The 21,977-nt window shown below is 47.3% G+C and overlaps 1 protein-coding gene across 2 annotated transcripts in view; it reads right to left on the minus strand.

The window, feature by feature from the left end:
• The window catches only part of CNTN3 (contactin 3), a 186,260-nt gene that overhangs the window by 121,072 nt on the left and 43,211 nt on the right, over positions 1-21,977 (minus strand). For both annotated transcript variants that reach the window (XM_074312197.1, XM_074312196.1), the window contains 2 exons: positions 17,668-17,802; positions 7,312-7,438 (listed from right to left, as the gene is read on the minus strand). In XM_074312197.1, the coding sequence (XP_074168298.1) occupies positions 7,312-7,438; positions 17,668-17,722 (182 nt within the window). In that variant the 5' untranslated portion in view covers positions 17,723-17,802. The remainder of the gene's footprint in view (positions 1-7,311; positions 7,439-17,667; positions 17,803-21,977) is intronic.

Below are 21,977 nucleotides of genomic sequence, written 5' to 3' on the forward strand. Positions count from 1 at the left end.
CGTGGCAGGAAAAGGGCACATTCAGGCCATAAATTGGGGAGCCTTTCCAGGTAGACCCCTTGGCGACTTTTGCACGTTCTCAAGCCTTCGTACAAGTTACAGGTGTCTACTGCATAGAGGAATTTGAGGTTCGTGAGAACTTCTGATGTTTGAAATATGCAAATTGTTTCAAACTTCATGAAAGTCCCACTTGCTTACCCAAACTCCATTCCGAAAGGCTTAACGCAGTGATCTGGAGAGAAGGAGAGAAGCTGTGACTCCTGGGCTGCAGACGCCGGCGTTGCCGTCACGGAACATTCACGTTTGCTCCAGCCGCAGGTGGATCGTGGAGCGTCAGCTCTGTTGTACACGGGCCGGACTGAGAAGTGGCTCATGTAATCACCACATGGAATCCTCTGGAACGACCCTCTACGCTCACTGTCAGCCTTCAGTGTTCAGACACTCATCTACACGAATTAGGGTTTGCGTTCAGAATCCACAGTGAGAAACAGCTTCTTTGCGCATATCACAAAGGTGCGGATCTCACTGCGCTGCTGTGGACGTTACATGTGAACGTGTTGCTGGGCCGTAAGCAGAGGTGAAGACTGAGGAGCACGCGTGGGGAGTTGGCTTACTCTGCAGGCCCACCCGAGGCAGCAAGCATTTGATCAATCCACTTCTTCTACACCTGTCATGCTGTCCACATGACCGGACACTAGAAGCGTGGCCTCCACGGCCAATGGCAGGTGAATGGAGGGAAGAAACCGGATGGAACCCACTACGACACACCGGTGGGTCCATGGGAATTTCCCCTGAAAAGTCAAATTTCTTTAAAACATCGTGCACGACCTTCGGCCAACCGTTCCTGACTCTTGAATATGAAATATAAGGTGCCTGATACAGGAGACATTTCAACTTGTAACTATTACATCTAAATGACAAAGATCGTAATTGCTACTTCCAGGAAATAAACTCAGACACCACTGGTTGCAGGTCTGCAAGTCGCTGCCCTCCCCCACACACTAACATGTGTGAGAGCGTGTGTGCAAACACACATTTACACACTGATCAGTTAATCAGTATAAAACACCGGATTCTCGGTTTGAGGAGGTGCTTTCGGAAGCATGGAGGCACTGCTGAATGACGGTACTGAGTCACAGCTGACTGCCCAGCCGGAGCCTCGAGCGCTGGCAGGTGGCAGGTGCTCAGACGTGCCCTGATGACGTGATCTGATCGAGCCTCTGAGCTCCCGTCACTACCTCCTCATCGCTGTCCCTACCTGGGGCCACACATACAGTCAACAAACCTCCAGGAAGGGTGTTAATGTGTAATTACTGTCTTTACTAGTTGCTATGGATTTACTGCACTACTTATTGTGAAATAGGGACGCTCTCCCCCAAAACCATACAAGGACGGCGTGACAATGATGACCATGACCAGCATAGCCTCGCTCGTCACCTGGGTCACTTCAGGCGCTAAGCCTTAGGTCTCCCACTAGAACCTGAGAACAAGGTTACAGAATGTCACCCTTTGACACTGAAGCTAACAAAACTGAAAATAAATTGAGTGACTTCGGGTAGTTTGACAATCATCCCAGGATGTAACGGACCCCACAGCAGATTGTGTCAAGTTACTGTCCTGCAGGATATCTGAGCTATTGCACGAAATGTGTCAGAAAATGGAAATAAAAACAGTATTCTAGAGAAAGAGAAGTGTCACCTCAGATTTCAACATAAAACAGAGCAAAAAGAACAAAATAATGCACTAAAATCTTTTGGGGATGCGGTGGGGTTTGGGAAATATGCAGACACTAGACACTTTCAATCAACAGGCAATGCTTTATTTGGGGCTTGACAGGAAAATTAGGAATTTAATCACAGAGGCAATTTGTGGTTTTAGATGCGGCTTCGAGTTAATAAGCAAATGCATTTGTGTTCAGACGCAATGTTTGTTAATATGTTTACTGAAGTGATGAGAATAATCGCAGCCCTTAAAAGAATAAATGTCTGAATTTGCACATTCAGTACTTTACCCAAAAATATCTAGTTAGGCTTCAGCAATAATGGCTGAAGATATAAATGAGTTAAATTGTGAAGCTGTGCTTTTAAAAACTGAGTTTTTAGAATGTCCTTTATGACTTAGATTCCCATTTCTCACTCACCGATACATTTTAAACATAGATATTAAAAACACACACAGAGATTGGAGCCATCCTGGGATTAGAGACAAGTGCTGAGTTCAGTAATTGCAGCCCCGTTCACATTGATGAGATTGTCTGAACACTGTTCCGAGGAGACCTGCAGACATGCTTGTTCTCCAGGGAAGCTCCCAGGTCTGCCTCCCCCTCCGACAGGCGCGCCTCACACGGCTGCTCAGGCCCCAGGACACCGTGGGGCCCACGTTACCTTTCCTCCTCAGCCCCTCACAAACAGGAGGAAACAACAACAACAAAACGAAGGATTTCTTCTCCTGCCGTCTTCAATCGCTAAGCTCTGACTGCTCCACTTCCCCTGGGTCCTGACTGCTGATAGGACAGCTGCGTTTCCATGTTCTCCTGACACTCGGCGTCCTGTTGACACTAAAAGAGATGCTGCCCTTTTGTGCAGACGACGTCGTGGGGAGGACGTAAGTCCGTCTGGAGATTCTGCGGCCATCGTTGTCACCTCGTGCCAATCTAGGTCATAATGGAGCCGACACAGAGGGAGCAGCTCAGACAGGAGCACATCCTGTAGAAGGTGCCCGACAGCTTGTGAACCTGGGGCCCAGCGACGGGGTCCAATCCCAAGCTCCCTGTGCATTCTCCTTCCCGGGCAGGCCTGTGTGCTGTCCCTCTGCCAGCTGGGCCCTGGCCACCTGCTGGGCGTCTGGGACGTGGGATGAGGGACACACGCTGTGCTCACCTGTGAGGTGGCCCCTGTGCTGAGAAGCTTTACAACAAAGGCAGGTGTGGGTGCAGTAGGTGGGGCGCTGAGGGTGCCCACGGGCTCGTGGACAGATGGACACGACGTCTGCCCGACTGGCCTCAGAGTACAGGCAGGCTGCATCTGCAGTGGTTTTCAGTTGTCCAACCACGGGCACACTGCGTGGCTCTGCGTGGCTCCCTGTGGCTGTGGGGACACAGCTCACGATGCTGCATGGAGCTGGGCCTGGGAATCGGCGAGGATGAGACCTCCTCACAGAAGCTAGAGGACAGTGACACAATACCCGACATGGCGGCAGGGTGTATGTGGGGACAGATTACATACAGTCAGAGTCATGTTAAAATACGTCCTATGCACAGAGTCCACTAGACAGTAGAGACTCTGCTGCCCTCTACACTGTCTCGCACGGCGAGCACACACACCATCGACAGCATGCGTCCATTATGCACGTGCGCAGCCAAACACAGGGCCCTGGAGACCACGTGCAGTGTCACGTGGGGGGTGCAGACTGCAAGCAACCTCAGGCGCCCCCGCATTTGCACCCTGAGTCAGTGGTGAGCAGACTGTCTTTCCCTTTTCTCTTTGCGGTGAATGTGCTGAGTGGATGCTCAGGAAATCAGGAGGTGTGGGAGGTGACTCCGTTTGGAGACCACAGGGCAGAGGGGAGAGTGTCCCTGGGGACCCGCACTTTGACTGCATTTCATCCTGGCACTCGTGTATCCGAGTGTCCTCACGCCGTGCTTATTACAGCAGCTCACGTGTTCTGGAGAGCTGCAGGAAGGATGCCTGGCCGCCTCCTTGTCAGGACACAAAACGGAAGAGCACAGGCAGAAGCGACTGTGGGTCCGGGCAGTCTGCCACGCGCTGTCCACAGAACTTTCTAGAAGCACAGATGCATCTTCCTGCATTCGCAACACAGCAGCTTTAGCCATCTAAGGCCACTGAGCAGAGGAAGAAGCTGCTGTGATCGAGACATTAGTTATTAATGTGACTGCCCTGTGTCCACACAGCTGCTGCGTGTGGAGCTGAGGTAAATGCTGAGAACAGCCCATGTGGGTCATAGACAGACTCTCTTTGCATCAGGTGTGAAGAGAAAAGCAGTCAACGCCGGACGTGGGGATTCCAAAGAGAGAGCAACGGATGTTAACCGTCTCTTGGGAAGCTTTGTAACTCTGGATGGGGTCCTGCTGCTGACAGCCGTCGGGGCGGAGACACCACCGCGACCCTGAGCTGGCAGTGGGGCGTCTGCACGCTCTCCAGGCAGGTCGGCCTCTGTATTTTAGAGACACGCCTGCTCCCTGTGGGCCCTGTGCATTCTACCCATTTCAGCCCAAATATGTGGTCCCTTAAAGGATAAGTGGCACCAGAAGCTACCTGAGATGCTCCTATGGGGTCCTTCAAAGAGCAAACGGGGGGCACTTGTAAGCCCGCAGGAGGTCCAAGGAAACCTTCCCATTTAAGCAAGTCATTAAAGCTTCCTAGGTCACCCCTTTCAGAGCATCAGCAATTAGGAGACTGAACACTAATTAGCTTCTAAATAGAGGCTGTGGGGAGATGCACCAGAAGGACTAAATCCCCAGTTAAATCCCATGACAAGCAATTTCCCTGGAGCATGTCTGAACTTTCAGATTTCTAAGAGGGCCAATTAAGACTTCTTTATTCCTCGGGGCACTAACAAAGACGAATGTCTCCTGAGAGGCGTTTGCCTCAGTCCACAGTGCAGGTCTGGGCGTTCCAAGCACAGTGTTTTCTTAAGCTCTGAAACTTTAGTTTGAATCTCGGGGGCCTGTTTGCATTCGACTTACGTGTCGTCTCACATGACCCCCTAACTTTCCCCCTCAGCAAATATCTAGAATCTGTGTGTCTGTGTCCCGGCCTGCCTGCTTCTATTAATAAATACGTATAAAAACCTATCCTTTCTCTGACTACTTGGAGGAAAATCCACGTATCCTTTTTGATGCCCTCAATGTTATCACATATGTATCCTATTTATTGGTAACTGTTAAATGATAGTAAGAGCATAAGAATCAGCATATTTCCTTCTGGAACATGGACGCAATAACATACACTGTTATCTGGGTGGCCGTTGAAGTCAAGAGCCAGGGGGCAAAAATCAGGCTGTAAAGAAGGTGACGTCATCTAAGCAGGTAACGTCCTAATCAGAACCCGGCAGTTTTACACCCATTTACTCCATCAACGCGTCCTATGCAGAGGGCAGGTGACACGGAGTCACCGCTTGTTACGGGGAAGCCTGATATTTTCATAGTAAAAAGCGGATCCCTGTGCTTTTCTACAGTCTCAATTTCTAGGGACTATCAACCTTCAATTTAAGTGAAATTTCATATTGGTTAGAAGTGTTAACTTAAGAAAATCTTTATAGCTGTAGTTAAAATGTCAGCTCCCTCTGGCTACAAACCAAGTATTTTAAACAATACCGACCATGTTAAATCTCTTCATCCATCAGACTTCAAACTGATTAATGAGTTTACGTCACATCTCTTTGTCTCAGTTATGGATTTTGTTTAAATTTCAATGTATCACATCCCAGGCCATGTAATAAAACGTAAGAAGCGCTGTGCAAATGGCAGAACTTTTTCATAAACTTTGTTTTACACATGGGAGCAGTATGTTTAAACACTTACTTCCTGGCATCACAATAAAGACGGGACACATGAAGAAATAACGACAGCAGCGGCCACGTCTGGATTTCTAAACTCAGTACTTGCTGTTTGCTAAAACATTATAAACATGACTAATCTATTCATTTAGAAATACACTCCTGTACGACTAAATCTTGTATCTTGACAATTTTTCAGCTGAACACATGTATTATCAAATTATTCAGAAGGTAAATGCCAGGAAATACAACGTAACTGAGAACAGGAAAGCAGCCTGCCCACGAGTCAGTCAGTCATCGGTTTCTTTACCATATTTACAGTCAAGTCTAAAAGGATAATCTTCCATTCCGGGGAGAAACAAATGGATGCATTTAAAAAAGTGTCAGAATCTCCTGTGAAAATGCTGGAAGACGATAACTCCAGGATAACGTCTCGTTAAGTCAGTTTGTTCACTTTTCCCCAGAAGAAGAAGAAAATTCCAGATGCTGCGTGTGCTTCAGTCTGATTAATTAAACTAGATCATGAAATCGTGTTTCTGGTATTTGAATCATACGCTATGCTTTTCACATTTTTCTATGGAGAGGAAGAGGCAGAGAGAAACTTTATCCTCTCAGCCAATCCTGACCGATAACCCGGAATTATGCTGCTGAAAGTACACTGTAGGTGCTCAATACACAGGCTGGTGGACATTGTTTCACGAAGACTGCGCTTGACGGCTGCCAGGTGCAAAAATGCCAAGATCTGCCTTCTCACCCAGCGCTGACCTAACCCACCGGAACAGTGAAGGTGGGCGTCTACTGTTTACAGGGGTCAAACAACATCAGGAGTTCAATAGTCCTCGAAACATTTAGAATTCTATCAATTCAGACTGAGGTCAGCTTGCTCTGCGGGTTACACAGAAGGCTCTGCCAAACAAACTAATATTGTAAACAGTTTCAGGACAAATGCTCACAGCACTCAAAGCACACGTGGTCAGGGAGCCTCCAGCACTTTCTAGCAGCCACTTCTAGGAAAGCAGCATATGCTCTTCACAAATAATTTGTTTTTCCCCTAAAATGGGTCCCCTAAGGGGGACCCCTAAACACCCCTAAGAGTAAACACGTTAGTCTTGTGTTATTTAATAAAGTAAATACCCACCATCCAGTAACCACCATCATTCCCAAATGTTCATATGTATTTTTATCTTAAGGTGACAGTTCAGGTTTTTATTCTTCTTTTCCTTAGAACTTTCTGTGATGTTTGAAGGTTTTCAGTGAGCAGGTATCATTCATGTAATCTGAAAAGTACATACTTTCATGGGGGAAAAAATCTAATAATAAACATATTTTTCTTCAAGAATAAGTAAAACCACTTTAGTAAGAACGTATTTTATTCTTTTATACTTAATGAACCTTCAAACACAACCCAATACAATGGCAAAGCAAGGATAGATGCCGAAGTATTTTTTTAATTATGATTTCCAAACACCTCCAGAACACATTTAATCTCATTGCCCACAATGGATGTGTCCCCGAGGACTAAATTATGCACTAAACTTCACTATAAATCAATAAAAAGACTGTGCAGATGTAAGAGATTCCACCATGTTTCCCTTCAGTGACGAGGAAATCCCACTGCAAAGTGGACGAAACCTGCGCGGCCAGGGCCCAGGCTGCTGGAAACGGTGGAGGGATGCACGGCCACAGGCTCACGCACTGCTTCCTCCTGAGGGCCTACATTTATGAGCACAGAACAAATTCACAACTGACACATCACTTTTCTCTCCATTTGAGTTTTCAAACTTCCCACTGTACCTGTAATGAGGTGAAGGGTTGCCTCTTGCTTCGCAATTTAAAGTCACTCTTTTATCCCGGGGACCAATGGGAACAACGCTGTCACTGGGCTCTCTGATAAACACAGGGCCTTGTAAGGGCAGCTCCCCTGTGGGGGGGAAACATCCAAAAACAGCCACGTAAGTGAAAGGTACATACAAGCTACGTTCCAGAATTGAGGAGACAGAAGCCAGGAACTCCTGTCTGCGCTCTAGAAACAAAGCTTTAATAAGACACGTGCCCATCTGACGCCCTACAAACCTTTACATTATTGGTTATGGTCCCCAAGCTGTCTTTCGTGTCCCCGTGGCAATACTTGTACATCCCAATCCCCTCACCTTCTCCCCCAAGCCGACCCCCTCCCATCTAGCAACCCTCAGTGTTTCCTCTGTGTCTCGGAGACTGTTTCTGCTTAGTTTGCTCATTTATACTGGTCTTCAGATTCCACATGTAAGTGAGATCATTTGGTGTTTGTCTTCGTCTGACTTATTTCACTTACCAAAATGTTCTCTAGGTCCATGCATGTCATTGTGCTGCACACCTAAACCTGAAGCTGAGTAACACTGAATGTCAAGCATAATTACATATATACAGTCACAGGATGTGGAGCACAGCATAAGGAATAGAGTTACTGGGATCGTAATAGCTGTACGCGATGTCAGAGGGGCAGTAGATTGGGGGGCAGGGGATTCTCACTCTGTGAGGGGTGTAAATGTCTAACTAGTACATTGTTTTGTACACCTGAAACCAATATACATAAATAAATACAATACAAAATAAACTAGGAAAAGCCATTCAACTTTCAAAAAATAAATAAATAAGCGGATAAATAAATGAATTACAAAAAACACACACACAAAATAAATGTTTGCCAGCAGCCGCCCTTCAGGAGCCTCCGTGAGCCCTCGAGCAGCCTAGACACACAGGTAGGAAGGTGAGAAGCCGCACAGAAGCTTTCCCATGGCAATCAGATCCCTTCTGCTGTGAACGCAACCTCACAGATTCCTTCTGAGGACACAAAGGCTACCTACACCTTCACTGGTGAGTCACCTGCGACAGGAAGCCTGTCCTGCCGTCAGCCCCTTTGAAAACTTCCGCGGACTGAAAACCAACTGCACCCCTCGGCATTACCTCAGGCACCAAACCTGCCAGGCACGATGCCATTCTGCCATCTTGAACTAAACACTCCTAATGTTTGGTGGGATTTCCATTTTATAACTAGCAGATTGAAGACAAGGGTATAGCACTGAACACGTGTCTTTTCATAAGTGTTTGTACATTCAAGAGACCTTGAACGTCCTGAGAACACACACACACACACACACGATCTCTCTGAAGGAAGAATTAAAAAAGAAATGAGACAACGTCATCACCAAGCACTGATACTACTGGGCTGTGAGTCCCTGGCGTTTCTGAAAACAAATTCACAGGAAACAAGACAAAGAAAAGGAAAAGCTCACACTCTCCTGGCTCAAGGCGCCACGTTGGAGAAGAAGCAGAGGCTGAACCAACGACTCCCACAAGAGCCATGAACAGGGAGGCAGAGAAGGGAGGTCAAAGGGTACCCGAAAGGCCCCGAACCTGGGAATGGCTGTGTGGCCACTTCAAGTCATGATAACACTACTGAAAAGATCGACTGTAACAGCAAGAACAAGCTAACAGGGCACTGCAGTGATGGGAGGGTGGGCGACCCCGTGTGGACCCCACGAGCCTGGGCATTGCTGTTCTCCAGTCCCCACGATGCCCGTGGTCACTCCCAGTGCCCAGCAGGACCCAGGGCACAGCCGGGTCACGTAGCATCAGGAAGATGTACTCTTGCCCATCTGACCCCAGGGCCGTGGAGTGACACCCTCTGTCTTTGCACATGGAGATGTGGCCTGGTCCTTGCCCCTGGCTTCTGGGCGGTGACCTAGGTTGTACCTGACAGGAATGCCATCATGTAGGACGGGCTGGCCACACCAGAAAGAGCACAGCACGCAGGGTGGGAGATTTCAGTGATGGGGTGTGAGTGAACGGACACCGAGTCCAACCACGTGTGCAGTCAGTCAGTCAAGCCCACACAAGGAAGCCCAGGGAAACTCTGGGTGCTGAGCTTGGTGAGCGCCCCTGGCTGGCAACACTCCTTGTGTCCTGTCACTCGCAGCCCCACAAGTGCACCTTTCTTGCTAGATGGGCTAACAGCAACTCCACAAGATAAAAGCCACGACGCTGTTGTTAGATGCTGCCTGCCTTGTATACACCCCGGAGTACGCGGTCCATGGCTCGTTTACGTGAAAAGAAAAACACTTTCCCTCACGCCAGCTTTCACTGCACATGTGGAAATGGGCACATCCAGAAGCTTCCCACCCATCACCTTGCTCTAAAGGACTTCATCAATCATCTCCTTCAAAACCTTTCTCTCGCAGAATTTTCTCAAAGGTTTTAATAGAGGCGATTGCATCTGAGATTTCTATTCTTTACCAGAGAGACCACATCGAGGCTTCCCGGGGCTCAGGCTTGATTCCCATTGTGCATCTCAGAAAGGATGTTTCATATCCAACTCTAGCACAAGGCCATGTGTCTGTGAAAAAATAATTACACAACAAAGAATTCCTATTATGAATCAGCTGTAATGGAGAAGCTATTAAGAGGAAATACGAGCTGGTGGACGCATTTTGCAATGATTTTGAGCTGTAACCTCGTAAAGGACGTTCCTGCCCGCACATCGGTGAGGAGCCGCCAGCACCGTGTTTGAAATGCCTGAGGATATCCAGCGCCATCCCCGCGGCCCCTCGCCCACTGCGGCTCCCAAGCAAGGGCCCTGCGTTTACAGTCCTAGACCCCAGAGCTGGGGGGACTGATCTGGGAGGTGCCATCAGCACGGAGTCCGAGGACGTGACAGGGGACCACTCCCCAAACTGTCTGGGATGGCGGGTGGGGGTGGGAAGAGTCTTAGAGTTGAATAATGGAGTAATTGTTCAATTTATATTCCATTGGACCCGCAATGAAAATTTACTTTTCATCATGATGCACTGCAGACATGGTGGGCATGTGTATACACACACACGACGGCTAATGACGTTACTTGTAATAACAATAACGTTGGGTCCCTGACATTTCTACTCTGTTCTACTCTAGTTTGTCCAATAGGCTTTATCCTGTTTCAAGTTTTTAAATACTAGAAATAAACGACTATATTAAAGTCATCACCCATCATGAATTCCTACCCCGATTTGATAACTCTTGTTCTAGATGCGTGCATTTCTGCCCCCCTGGGTTATTACCTAAGGAGGGTGTCTGTGATGATTGGAAAGTATTTCTTTAATTCCCTTCTTGGGAAACCAATCTTGGCCGTGAAGGAAAAGAACCAGCTACTTTCAAAATGGAAAGAGCAGTGTGGTCCCAAGACATAGGATGACAAGAGGGCTGTCCCCAAGCTCTCTGAGATGCCCCAGCCTCCGTGGTCTCGGGGAAGAGAGCAAATGACACTGTGCGTGCGCAGGACCCTGTACAATAAGGACACGCTCTATTTTAATTGGGAAAATGGCTTCTGAGTTCTGCGTAAGATGGAGCGAAACCCCTCATCATAACACTTAACAGACACACGCACAGCTTCAAGTGTCAAGTGCGAAGGGAGGACAGACGCTGAGTGCCAGCTCCTGCCCCGGGCACTGCGGCTGCGGAGTCACCTGATTCTATGTGCTCGCTGAACACTCTGCATAGAAAATGGGGCTCGTGCTCACATGGCCGCTTTCCTTCACAGTGGTGTGGACACCAACCGTCCTCAGAGCTGGTGGGCATGGCCCTCACCTTTGGGTGCCACCATCCTGGAGAAGCCTTTGGCGGCCGAGACAGCGGTGTGAGGTCGGCTCTGACCCTTCCCTGACTCCCGAGGCATCACGGCTCCTTGGTGGTCACCCCATCAGTGTTCACTGCACCATTTCGGGGTATCTGATTCATCACAACGTCCCTAACCCACTTTCCATCACCTTCACTTGCGTTTCTCCTGGATCTTCCTCATCTTCAGTCTTAAAGCTTCCGGGAGGTAGTGACTGTATAACACACGTCTCTGCCCTAAACACACCCATCATAGTGTGTGTATTAGAACGTTTGGTAAATTACGTCAGAATGGGTCTCTGTGTGTTTATGCTTCAGCACAAATGGTTTTAGTTCACACGTTACAGCTCAACGAAAGAAAGAATTGGGCCATGTCGGGATAACATGAAGCAAACAGCCTGTCTTCAGCTGGAATATGTGCGTCCACCACACGGGAAGTCACGGTAGGAAAGCGTGACCTCACGGGAGCTGATTCAGTGACGGTGGCCAGGATGCTGCAGAAACGCAGCGCTGGGCTCCGCGAGCACCACCAGGCCGGTGGCTGGTCCTGAGCAGGGAGCTGGCAGGGTCTCGGTGCTGCCGCTGGGTCCCTTCTGAGGACGGAAAACGCAGACGTGACACAGGAGGCCCTCACGGAACCTGTGCAGACAGCGCCTTCAAAAGCAACTGCCTCTCGTCGGTGACCTTTGTCACCGCTGGTGCTGACGCAAAGCCCCTGTGGGAACTGCAATGGCTTGTTTAAATGGAACAGCTACCCCAGCCACTACAGAACAGAGCAGAACAAGTTGAGCTTCCGGTGCACTGTTTCATCACGCAGATCTCCGGGGAGGTCCACCGGGCCTAGAGTCCCTTCGAGAGCGGCAGCATTCCCACGGGGTTTGCTGTCCCATAGAATGGGTCCCCACACCCATGGTCAGCACTTACACGAACTGCAGGTTAGCTCACGTGACCAACACACTTCTCACTTCAGTCTCCATCTTCCGAGGCTGGGATGCAACGCCAGGGTCCGAATCTGGCCCCTGGTTTCTCTCCCCGACTCCGAGTCCGAGCTTCGCTTGGGAGCCGTGTTTGTTTCTAGGCAGGACCCGAGCCTGCCCGTCTTCCCAGAGTGTCCAAGTCTGAGACCATTTCATTGTGCAGAGTGTGTACGACACAACCCATTAGTATGTCGGGCAATTTCACACTATTGAGTAGCACCCAGCACTGCAGAGCTGATCACACGTCCCACCACGTGACACTGTGTACACGTAAAGTGTCGGCTGATGTCCATAGGCAGCTACATGCAGAAGTGAACATGTCTGCTGTGTCACCAGCAGGAGCGAGGATCCCTGACACGTCCCAAATTCAAATATGCAGCCCTTTGTGAGTTGAGTTTTGCTTTGAGGGACACGGCTGCAGACCTAGTCCCTGTGAGTGGACACGTTACGGCCAAGCTTGAACTGACGGACGTGGAGTGAGTGTGGTGTGGTGAGGCTTGAGGATGGTCGGTCAGTGGCAGGTCGCCCTGGCAGTGGGGAAAGGCACCCACTTGGAACATCCCTGCAGGCCCTCTGCCCCCGTGGAGTCTGAATGATGGATGAAGCAGGGAGAATAGCTTAAAACTCCAAGGAAACAGAAGACAGAACGAATGTGGCAACTGGACATCTCAAAGCTGGTGAGAGCAGCACAGAAAAACAAGGCAAAATATCTTGCACAGCTGTCCACTGAGGACAGCCACCGAGTGGCAGCCATTTGTGTGTGACATGTGAGACGGTGATGGTGACGGACAGCAGTGAGGACATGACCTCGTTCCACATGGTGGGCATTTCTACACGATCAGACTCGTGTGGTGATTAGCGAGACGGCCGCATGTGACGTGAGGACATGGCAGCCGTGGAAGGAGCCAGCCTCCTGGACACTCAGCAGGGGGTCACCATGGCAGTGACCACCCCCTGGGCTCCCTGCTGCTGCAGGAGCGCCCTGCCCGTGTTCAAGAGGAAACAGGACAGATATGCGGGAACTTAGGAGGGGTGATCAAAAACTACCGTGAACCTTTAAATAAACATTTATTACAGTAAAAGACACACTGCCATTAATCCCCCTCAAAACACTCCCCCTCACTTCGAATACACTTATCCCATCGTTCTTGCCACTTCCTGAAGCAGTTCTGGAAGTCCTCTTTCCTGAGTGTCTTTAGTTGTGCTGTTGTGGCTGCCTCGATGTCCTGAATCATTTCGACTTTGGGAAAGAGCCAGATGTCACACGGTGCCAGCTTGGTGAATAAGCTGGATGATGACACACTGTAATGTTTTTATTTGACATAAAATTGCCATATGCCAGAAGCAATATGTGACATGGAGTGTTGTCATGATGGAGGATGATTTACAGCACACTTTAAAACACACCTTCTCTCAACAGTAGCTCACACCTGACTGACTATACTGAACAAATTGAAACTTGTCACACACTGTTACTAAGGTTGGATACACCACTTCCTGTATTGAAGATCCCTGCCTTTCCACTGGATGGCACTCGGCAGCAGCATTCACCGTATTTTGTGATCGCAATGGAAAGGCTCTATGTCATACATTGTTTCTGGTATATGGCGATTTTGTCAAATAAAAACATTACGGTCTGTCCTCATCTACTTATTCACCGGACCTGGCACCTGTGACTTCTGGCTCTTCCCCAAAGTCACAATGATTCGGTCGTCGAGGCAGCCATGACAGGGCAACTAAATACATTCACGAAAGAGGACCCAGAACTGCTTCAGAAAGTGGCAAGAGCGATGGGATAAGTGTGTTCAAAGTGAGGGGGAGTGTCTTGAGGGGGATTAATGGCAGTGTGTCTTTTACTGTAATAATTATTTTTATTCATTTAAACACCATATTTCCTGATTGCACCTTGTACATTCAAACGACAGCGCGGCTCGGTCTGGGACATGCTCTCTTGAGCCCTGGTGCCAATAAGTGATCTGCAGTCAGTGTTACCAGGCGGGTGGTGCGCAGAGAGGTGACTGCATCCTCCCTTAAATTCTCATTTATTGTGATAAGAACACTGGTCAGGATGCACCAGTCTGATTTTTTAACCCACTATTCTCTAGTGACCTTCAGGTTGGGGAACTCTCGCCCTGCTTGGTGCTGGGTCCTCATGATGTGGACGCTGTGATCTGCTAGGACACAGGGTGACACAGAGCCCTGACGTTGTCCTTGACTCCTGCATTTTTCCCACACCCCACATATATTCCATCCACAATTCCTCATGATCCTACCTTGAAAATATATCCTAACTGTGCCCGCCGACCCTGCCGCCACCCTAAGCCACCATCGCCCCTGGCCTGGACACTGCGCTAGCTTCTCACGCGTGCTTGTGCTGGCGTCCCTGCGCTCCACAATCAGTCCACGCACTACACAAGGAGACCCTCCAAAACCAGGCCAGGCCACATCGCTTCTCTGCACAGGCCGCACTACAGCTCCTGCGGCCGTCAGTCCCAAAGCTCTATGTGCCTGCCCTGACCCCAGGGCTCTTCATGTCCCGCTGCCCTGTCCCCACTCCTCCGCGTGGCTTGTCTGCCACTTCTCCCCCGTAACTCATCGGGTCTAGCATGCTAGCTTTCGGGCTGTTTTTAGAACACTGAGCATGTCACCATCTATTAGAAACGAGCGTGGATTATTGACTCTGCCTGGGGCTCCCTTCCTAAATGCCCACAAGGTCGGCTCGTTCACCTCCACGCCTCTGCGCAAATGCCATCTCCCCATGAGGACTAACCTAGTGGCCTCCTGTAAAAAGGCAGCTCACACCACAGCCTCCACGCTCACCCTCCCCCGCCTTTTCCTCCCGTAGCACTGTCACCTCCTAACTTACTGTCGTCTTCTACCCCAACACGATGTGATGGAAACCCCACAGAGTCCAACAACTCTGTCCATCTTCTTCCCAGGAAACCATGTGTGGGCATAATAGATAATGAATAAATGTTAGTTTAAGAATGAACAAAGCCTAGAGTTTGTGAGGAAAAGTAGAGTCAGGTTCCTCTCAAGAAAAAATCCTGGCCAGAAATTACTGTTTGCCTCTTTGCTGCAGGGAGAAACAGGCAGAGACAAAGCAACAGAAGAAAATGGAGGAAAAATGCACAAAGTAACAAATGCCAAAGAACTTAAATTTCAGAAGATAGGAAACGGCCAATTATCAAGGCTTGCGGTATTTGCTGAGTCTGCATCTTTGGCCAAACACTCCTACACACAATATGTCTCACTTGCTGTTTATTATGAGATCACTCCCACATCATGAACAGATTTTTAAATGTAATACATAAAAAATGACCCAATATTGGTTAACAGAACATCACTCACAAGCCAGGGTTTCAGTCTAAAATTTACATATTCCAGAAGGGGCACCAACGTTCAGGATGTAAAGTGCTTAGAAAACTGGGAAGAGCCAAATTCCCATCCACCTGATAATTATAAAGATTACCAATTCTCTAAGTAACACCCTGCGTACAGTGTATCATAGGTCACTTAACCCAACCACCCCTTACCAACCTTTACAGCTTTTTACCAATATATCTAGAGTATCAAGTGGACCTTCAAATTTTTTGATAAATTCTTAGTATTTTCGAAAAATGGATACTGCTTTTTCTATAAATCCCTTCATAAATATGTAAAACATTTCTCAAAAAAGCTGAAAAACAATACAATTTGCACATGGTGTAAAATTACAGCTCAAACTGTTCAAGCTTTGAAAAAGTCATCTCATTTTCTTTACCTACACCTCCGCTTTCTGAGTGTAACTTCCTATTTCCAATTAATTTGGAAATTTCAAAGTTGCTTCTATAAAAGCTGCACCATGAATATTATCACCAGGGTAGATATCTTTCATCTTTCTTACACAGTAACAGGAGAACTCAAATGCCAAACTTTGTAAATGAAGAAAATACTCCTGGAGAAAAGGAAAACACTTAGTTTTGATATCTGTATTGCTCTTTCTCCAAAGGCCATTTGAAAAGGCAGAGATTTGTAAACAATGACTGCGTTTTCCTTCAGTGCCAGAGAAGTAGCAGTCAAAGAAAATGTTTTAGGAACAAAAACTGAGGCATCAGAGGGCAACCCTGTTTAAAACCCAACAAACAAAAACTTGATATAAAAAATTGGACACTTTCATTTCATTTAAATATTTGAAGAGTGTTTAAAGTTTGAGTTGAGTAGATTTTGAGACCTTGACTCAAACTTTACTCCAATATACGCGTGTTTTCAAGTAACGTGTGTGTCACCTGCCGTGGTGTTTGGCATCAGGCCCACCAGTTCCCTCTTAGAGAGGAAAACATCACACGACGTCTTTGTTAAGTGTCCTTAGGCATCACAAAGCAATTGTGTTCATGTAAAAATTGGTCTTCTTCTCAGGAGATGGGTGCTTAAATTTTTAGGGGTGATAAGTGATGACTTCTGCTTAAATGGCTTAAACAATCAACCAACCAATCAATGGAGAAATACACCACGTAGCAGACAGACAGAAGAAATACAGTGACAGGCACAAGAGTTAAATCCAAATGGTGCAGATGTGGGTGTTCATGGTACTATTCTTTCAACATTGTAAGTGCTGGAGAATTTTTATAATAAAGAGATGGAAAACAAACAAACAAAAAAACCGAAACCTAACTGTTGTGCACATACCATGTTTCCCCGAAAATAAGACCTACCTGGGTGATCAGCTCTAATGCGTCTTTTGGAGCAAAAATTAATAGAAGACCCGGTCTTATTTTACTATAATATAAGACCGGGTCTTATATAATACAATAATAACATAATATAATAACAATATAATATAATAAATACCGGGTCGTATATTAATTTCTTCTCTAAAAGATGCATTATAGCTGCCGGTCTGGCTAGGTCTCATTCTTGGGGAAACATGGTAGCATTTTATTTAAAAAAAAACCCTTCTCTTACTTATCCACTCCTCCAGAAAACAAAACAAAACAAAACAAAAGAAATACATGAAATGATTTATAAGTTGCTTTTGAATGTTGGATATATAATTATTCCTTTTCATTCTATTTTGTTCTAAACTGCAAATTTTCCAAATTAACAAATAAGAAGCCTGTTCTTATTTTGGGACCCTTAAATAAGTTATTTGCCAAAAAGGAACAGTATTTTCTTTAAGATTAGATATGAAAATACCAGCATTCTTTCGAATTTATATTCTCCCTTTACACTAGAGATGAGAAGTTTGAGCTCCTTTCGTGGGGGGAGAGGGGGGAAGAAAAATTAGGAATGAACATTTTCAAGTTCTGATGCACTGTTGTAATCACAGCACAGGAGATTCGTAATGTAAGCTGCTGTTATATTTGCTACAGAAATAAAATGATGTGCCAAATGAGGGAGTGAAAAGAGAATCCAATAATCAGAAGAGAAAAATAGAATTTTCTTTCTGGACAAAAAGATTTTTCTTTGCTACTGGAGGAATATTACTTCAACATTTAACAAATTACTTAATAGATGACTCAATTATAGTTGTAACCTCAACTTAGGAAACATAGCTGTTTTTTACCTCCTAGGCAGCCAATGAAGCAAAGCAGGATCAACTGTTGCCATGACAACTCCATCTTTAATTGCCAGCGGCAAGAGTAACTCTTGTCCAGTCTCCAAGGATCAGGATGCTTTGTCTTCAGGTAAATCCTTTAACCTGTAAAATATGTGCACAAAGCAGTCAGATTTAGAAAGACGAGTTGCTTTATAAAGTAGATTTTCTTCTTTTCATAAAACTGGATGCCACTCAAAATCCTCAAATGAAATGAATCTTTTCTGATGCAAAAGAGACGTATGAAATGCAGATACTTAAAAAAAAAACAAAGCAAAAAACTTTATGTAATTGACAGGCAGATGGAAGTAGCTTCACAAAATCTGAAATGTTCTGCATACTAAAATATTAAGTGTTAATGCATTAAATATTAAAATATGCTACATGATAATTAGCAAATAAAATAAAGATCTGAAATTATAACTTGCCTCATTTTCTCTAATGATAACATTCGGGTAAAACCAAGAGTTAAATGAGCAGATACACTGAAGCCCCCTTTTCAGTCCCTGAGTCCCTCTGAGGAGTATTAATTATGAATGGCATCGCCAGCATTCATCTGCAGCCTATTTTTCTCAGAGACAATTGCAGAAAACCCCAACTACACATGACTGCATGAAACAGATCAAAACTGCTAATGGTGGAAATTGTTTTGTCTGAGAATCTTGTAAATGAAACTATCTTCTTTTTCACCTTCTTGAATTTTCATAAACATGAACGTAACTATGTGAATACCCTGTGATGGCTTCAGCGCCATTTGAAACCAGTTATTCGGCCTGGTGAGGGATCACGTCAGCTGGACACACACCTGAGACCAGAGGCTGCTCTGGGCGGCTGAGACTCAGCCTGTCCCCCCGGGAGGAACCGACGGTGGGCAGTGGGCAGCAAGGAAGGTGCCCGGCTCTGATCGGACAGCCATGGCCTGGGCGGAGTCCCTGACTGCTCAGCTAAGGAGAGAACCCCTGGTCTTAAGACAGTGGTTCCTCAGTATGGGGTGTGACATTGACGAGTCCCAAATAACAGTCACTTGAAAAGGGAAACCATGACAACGCCTGAGTTCTGTCCGTCCAAGGACACACTGAGCAGCCCCCCCACAACCTGGCTATGCTTGCTCCCTGGGGTCTGACACATGTCCCTATGGGCGGCTGGCTCAGAGGTACAGCCGTAGCTACAATGCCAGGAGTCTGGCATCTCTGACCTGCCCATGAGGGATGGGTGGACACGTGACAGAATGGCAGGGGAGTGGCCGGTGCCACCTCAGGGGCTGGGACCCGTTGTCACCAGCTCGTCCTACACAGTGCATGAGTCTCAGGCAGGGTCTCTTAATATAAACTCTGCGAAATGAACTCAGGTGCAAGCAAGCACTTTACTGGCAGATGAGGAGAGAAACAGGACATGGGAAGAGAGAGGGAAGGAAGGCGGCCGAATGGGCACGTGTGTGACCACAGCGTCATCCCACTGGGGAAACTCTGGGAGTGGGGGTCGTGCACAGCGTATGCCTCAGGGCCATCCAAGGGTGATCCTTGTCAAGGGGCAAAGGAGCTACTGTCACCACTCAGAGGCCACCCTCTGGGAGTGGTCACTGCCCAGCACCACAGCTTGTCACTGGGGCAGCAACGTGGCTCCCAAGAGCCCAAAATACCTTCGGGTGAAGACATGCACATGGTGGCCCCTGGAAAGGTGTGTGCAGCAAAGTGACTGAGGCACGAGGACACGGATTGGACACAGTTTCTGCCCCAATGCGCGCGTGACACTGAGACGCTCCGAGATTATACCCCACAGCACCAGGCCCAGCAGCGTGATGGCCCATGTGGCTGAGTGATTTCGGTAACCAGGGGAGCATGCTGACCTAGCCAGGTGTGGGGCATCGCAGCCTTTCCAGCGCTGACTTCTCCTCACCTGGACCAGAAGCTTCCAGACTCCTGCCCCCTTCCTGTAGTCGCTCACTCAGCGACACATCCTGTGCCCACAATTATTTTCAATTACAAGCCTGAATAGCTGGAATCCTTCTAGATTAAACTAACAACTGACAAGCCACAACCACCATACCTCCTTCTAATCATGACTGTGAGGCAACAGTTGTCCAGAAATCATGAGAAAGTGCCCTCTCCCTCTGCCTCGCTCTCTCCCTCTCTCTCTGTCTCTTTCTCTCCCCTTCTCTCCCTCCCCCCCACACACATACTAGAAAAGCAAGGACGTTTCTGGACTCCCAAATGCAGCACCGTGCAGTTAGGCACAGAAGACACGGCCAGCATGACGGCAGTGACGTGACGCACAACATGTCAGAGATTCCTGAAGAGTCAGGGAGCGTGACAAGGTGTGCCAACCCCTGGGGAAGCGCAGGAAGGTGTGAGGGCTGCGACCCTGACCGAACTGCTGTTTCCTCCTCTGGGAGTTCAAGCCATCCAGTTTATACACTAAATGCCACTGGAAAAGGATTTGGTAATGACAAAATAAAAGATTTAACAAGAACAGGTCGTTGGAATTTTCAGGAAAAAAAGGACAAACTCCAGCAAAGGATCCTGTAGTGACATCATCATGCTGTTTCCCTGAAAACAAGAGCCAGTCGAACCATCAGCTGTGACACGTCTTGTAGAGAAAAAATTAATGTAAGACCCGGTATTATATTATATTATATTATATTATATTATATTATATTATATTATATTTATTATATACATTATATATGTTATATTATATTACATTATAAGACCTGGTCTTACATTATATTAAAATAAGACCTGGTATTATATTATAATATTATATAAGACTGGGTATAATATGATATAATAATAATATAATATATAACATAATAACAGGTATAATATAATATAATCCCGGGTCTTATATTAATTTTTGCTCCAAAAGATGCATTAGAGCTGATGGTCCGGCGAGGTCTTATTTTCAGGGCAACACAGCAGTAGGAAAAGCACCCCCAAATACAGGAGGCTTTGCCCTATCTTATCCAGAGAACAAAAGACGTAAGCTACGTTCTGCTAGTGCAGTGGAAGCCACAATGTCACAAACACCTGCAACGAGGGTAAGGAGAAGAGTGCTGGGAAGATGCCGTGTGCTGACGGGAGGACACAGCTTTTCCATCACTGGCTGCGCCATCGTCCCCAACACCCTGTGCTCAGCTATGGGCTTTCAAACAACGTTTCCTGCTGAGCTTCCAGAACAGTGAAAATGTCTTTGGAAAGCGAGTGAGTGAGAAGCATTTCTACCTGAATGACAAGGTAACGCACAGCACAGGACCTGCTGCCATTTGAAAATTATTTTAGGAAAGTGCGTAAGAAGGCATTCAAAAGATGGTAACTTAACAAATGTTATCTTCCTAACAACACACCCCAAAGTAACACACATATCAGTTACATTTAAAAAGTAAAATGTGTCCTAAGAAGTTCTATTGTGAAGTCTTTGTGAAAATCCTGTGATTAGCAAATATTTCTTGAGCGCCTGTCAGGCGCTCGGATTGTAATTCCAGGGGGTTGGGGGGGGTGGTCAGGGCACTGAGATTGCTGCCCTCATAAGTGTACAAGCGAGTGGGATGACACCCAATTCAGGGGACCACAGAGTGCTTGTGAGCTGGCCAGCGGGGAAGGCACAGCGAGGGCAGAAGCTTGCAGGACAATGGCCGTCAGCAGGACGGTCAGGGTGCCTGTGCGAGGTGGGGTCGCCCATGATCAGACGTGTGTGCTGCACGGGGACGAAGGCAGAAGTGCCCAGGGGCAGACGAAGACCTGGTACGGTCTGAACTGCTCAACGGGCTGGTGACTGGCCAGTCGGGACCCTCTCCCATCACGGACCACTCACTGCCAGGCTGCCCCAGTCCCCCACCTCCACTCCCGGGTCCACCCCTAAAGGGTTACCGTCTGCCTGGGCAGGAGGCTTCCAGAACCCTGAGAGATCAGAGCTCAGAGCCTCCTGCCAGGTAAAAACCTGGGCATCGCCTGTGGGTGAAGGCCAATGACTTCCGTCCCTGTGGCTGTTGCAAAAGCACAAGAATGACCAGTGAGACAGACGGCAGACGGCCGAGCAGAGTGGTAGGAAACGGGGCCGGCCCGGGCTGGCTACGAAGGGCTGTCAGCATAAAGCCCTTTGACACGTCCCTGCAGTTTCTACCAGGAGTTGCCACGATCAGATTCACAACGGGCATTACAGTCTGATGTGTCATAATCTGTATCAGCCTTCAAACGATAAAAACACACCTTGCAATACACCAATTTCATTCTTGCCTTTAAAGTCACAAAAACCACAGGCGAGAAAATATTAGGCAAACTCTC

The sequence above is a fragment of the Rhinolophus sinicus genome, linkage group LG10 (assembly GCF_036562045.2).
Source record: "Rhinolophus sinicus isolate RSC01 linkage group LG10, ASM3656204v1, whole genome shotgun sequence".
Taxonomy (NCBI): Eukaryota; Metazoa; Chordata; class Mammalia; order Chiroptera; family Rhinolophidae; genus Rhinolophus; species Rhinolophus sinicus.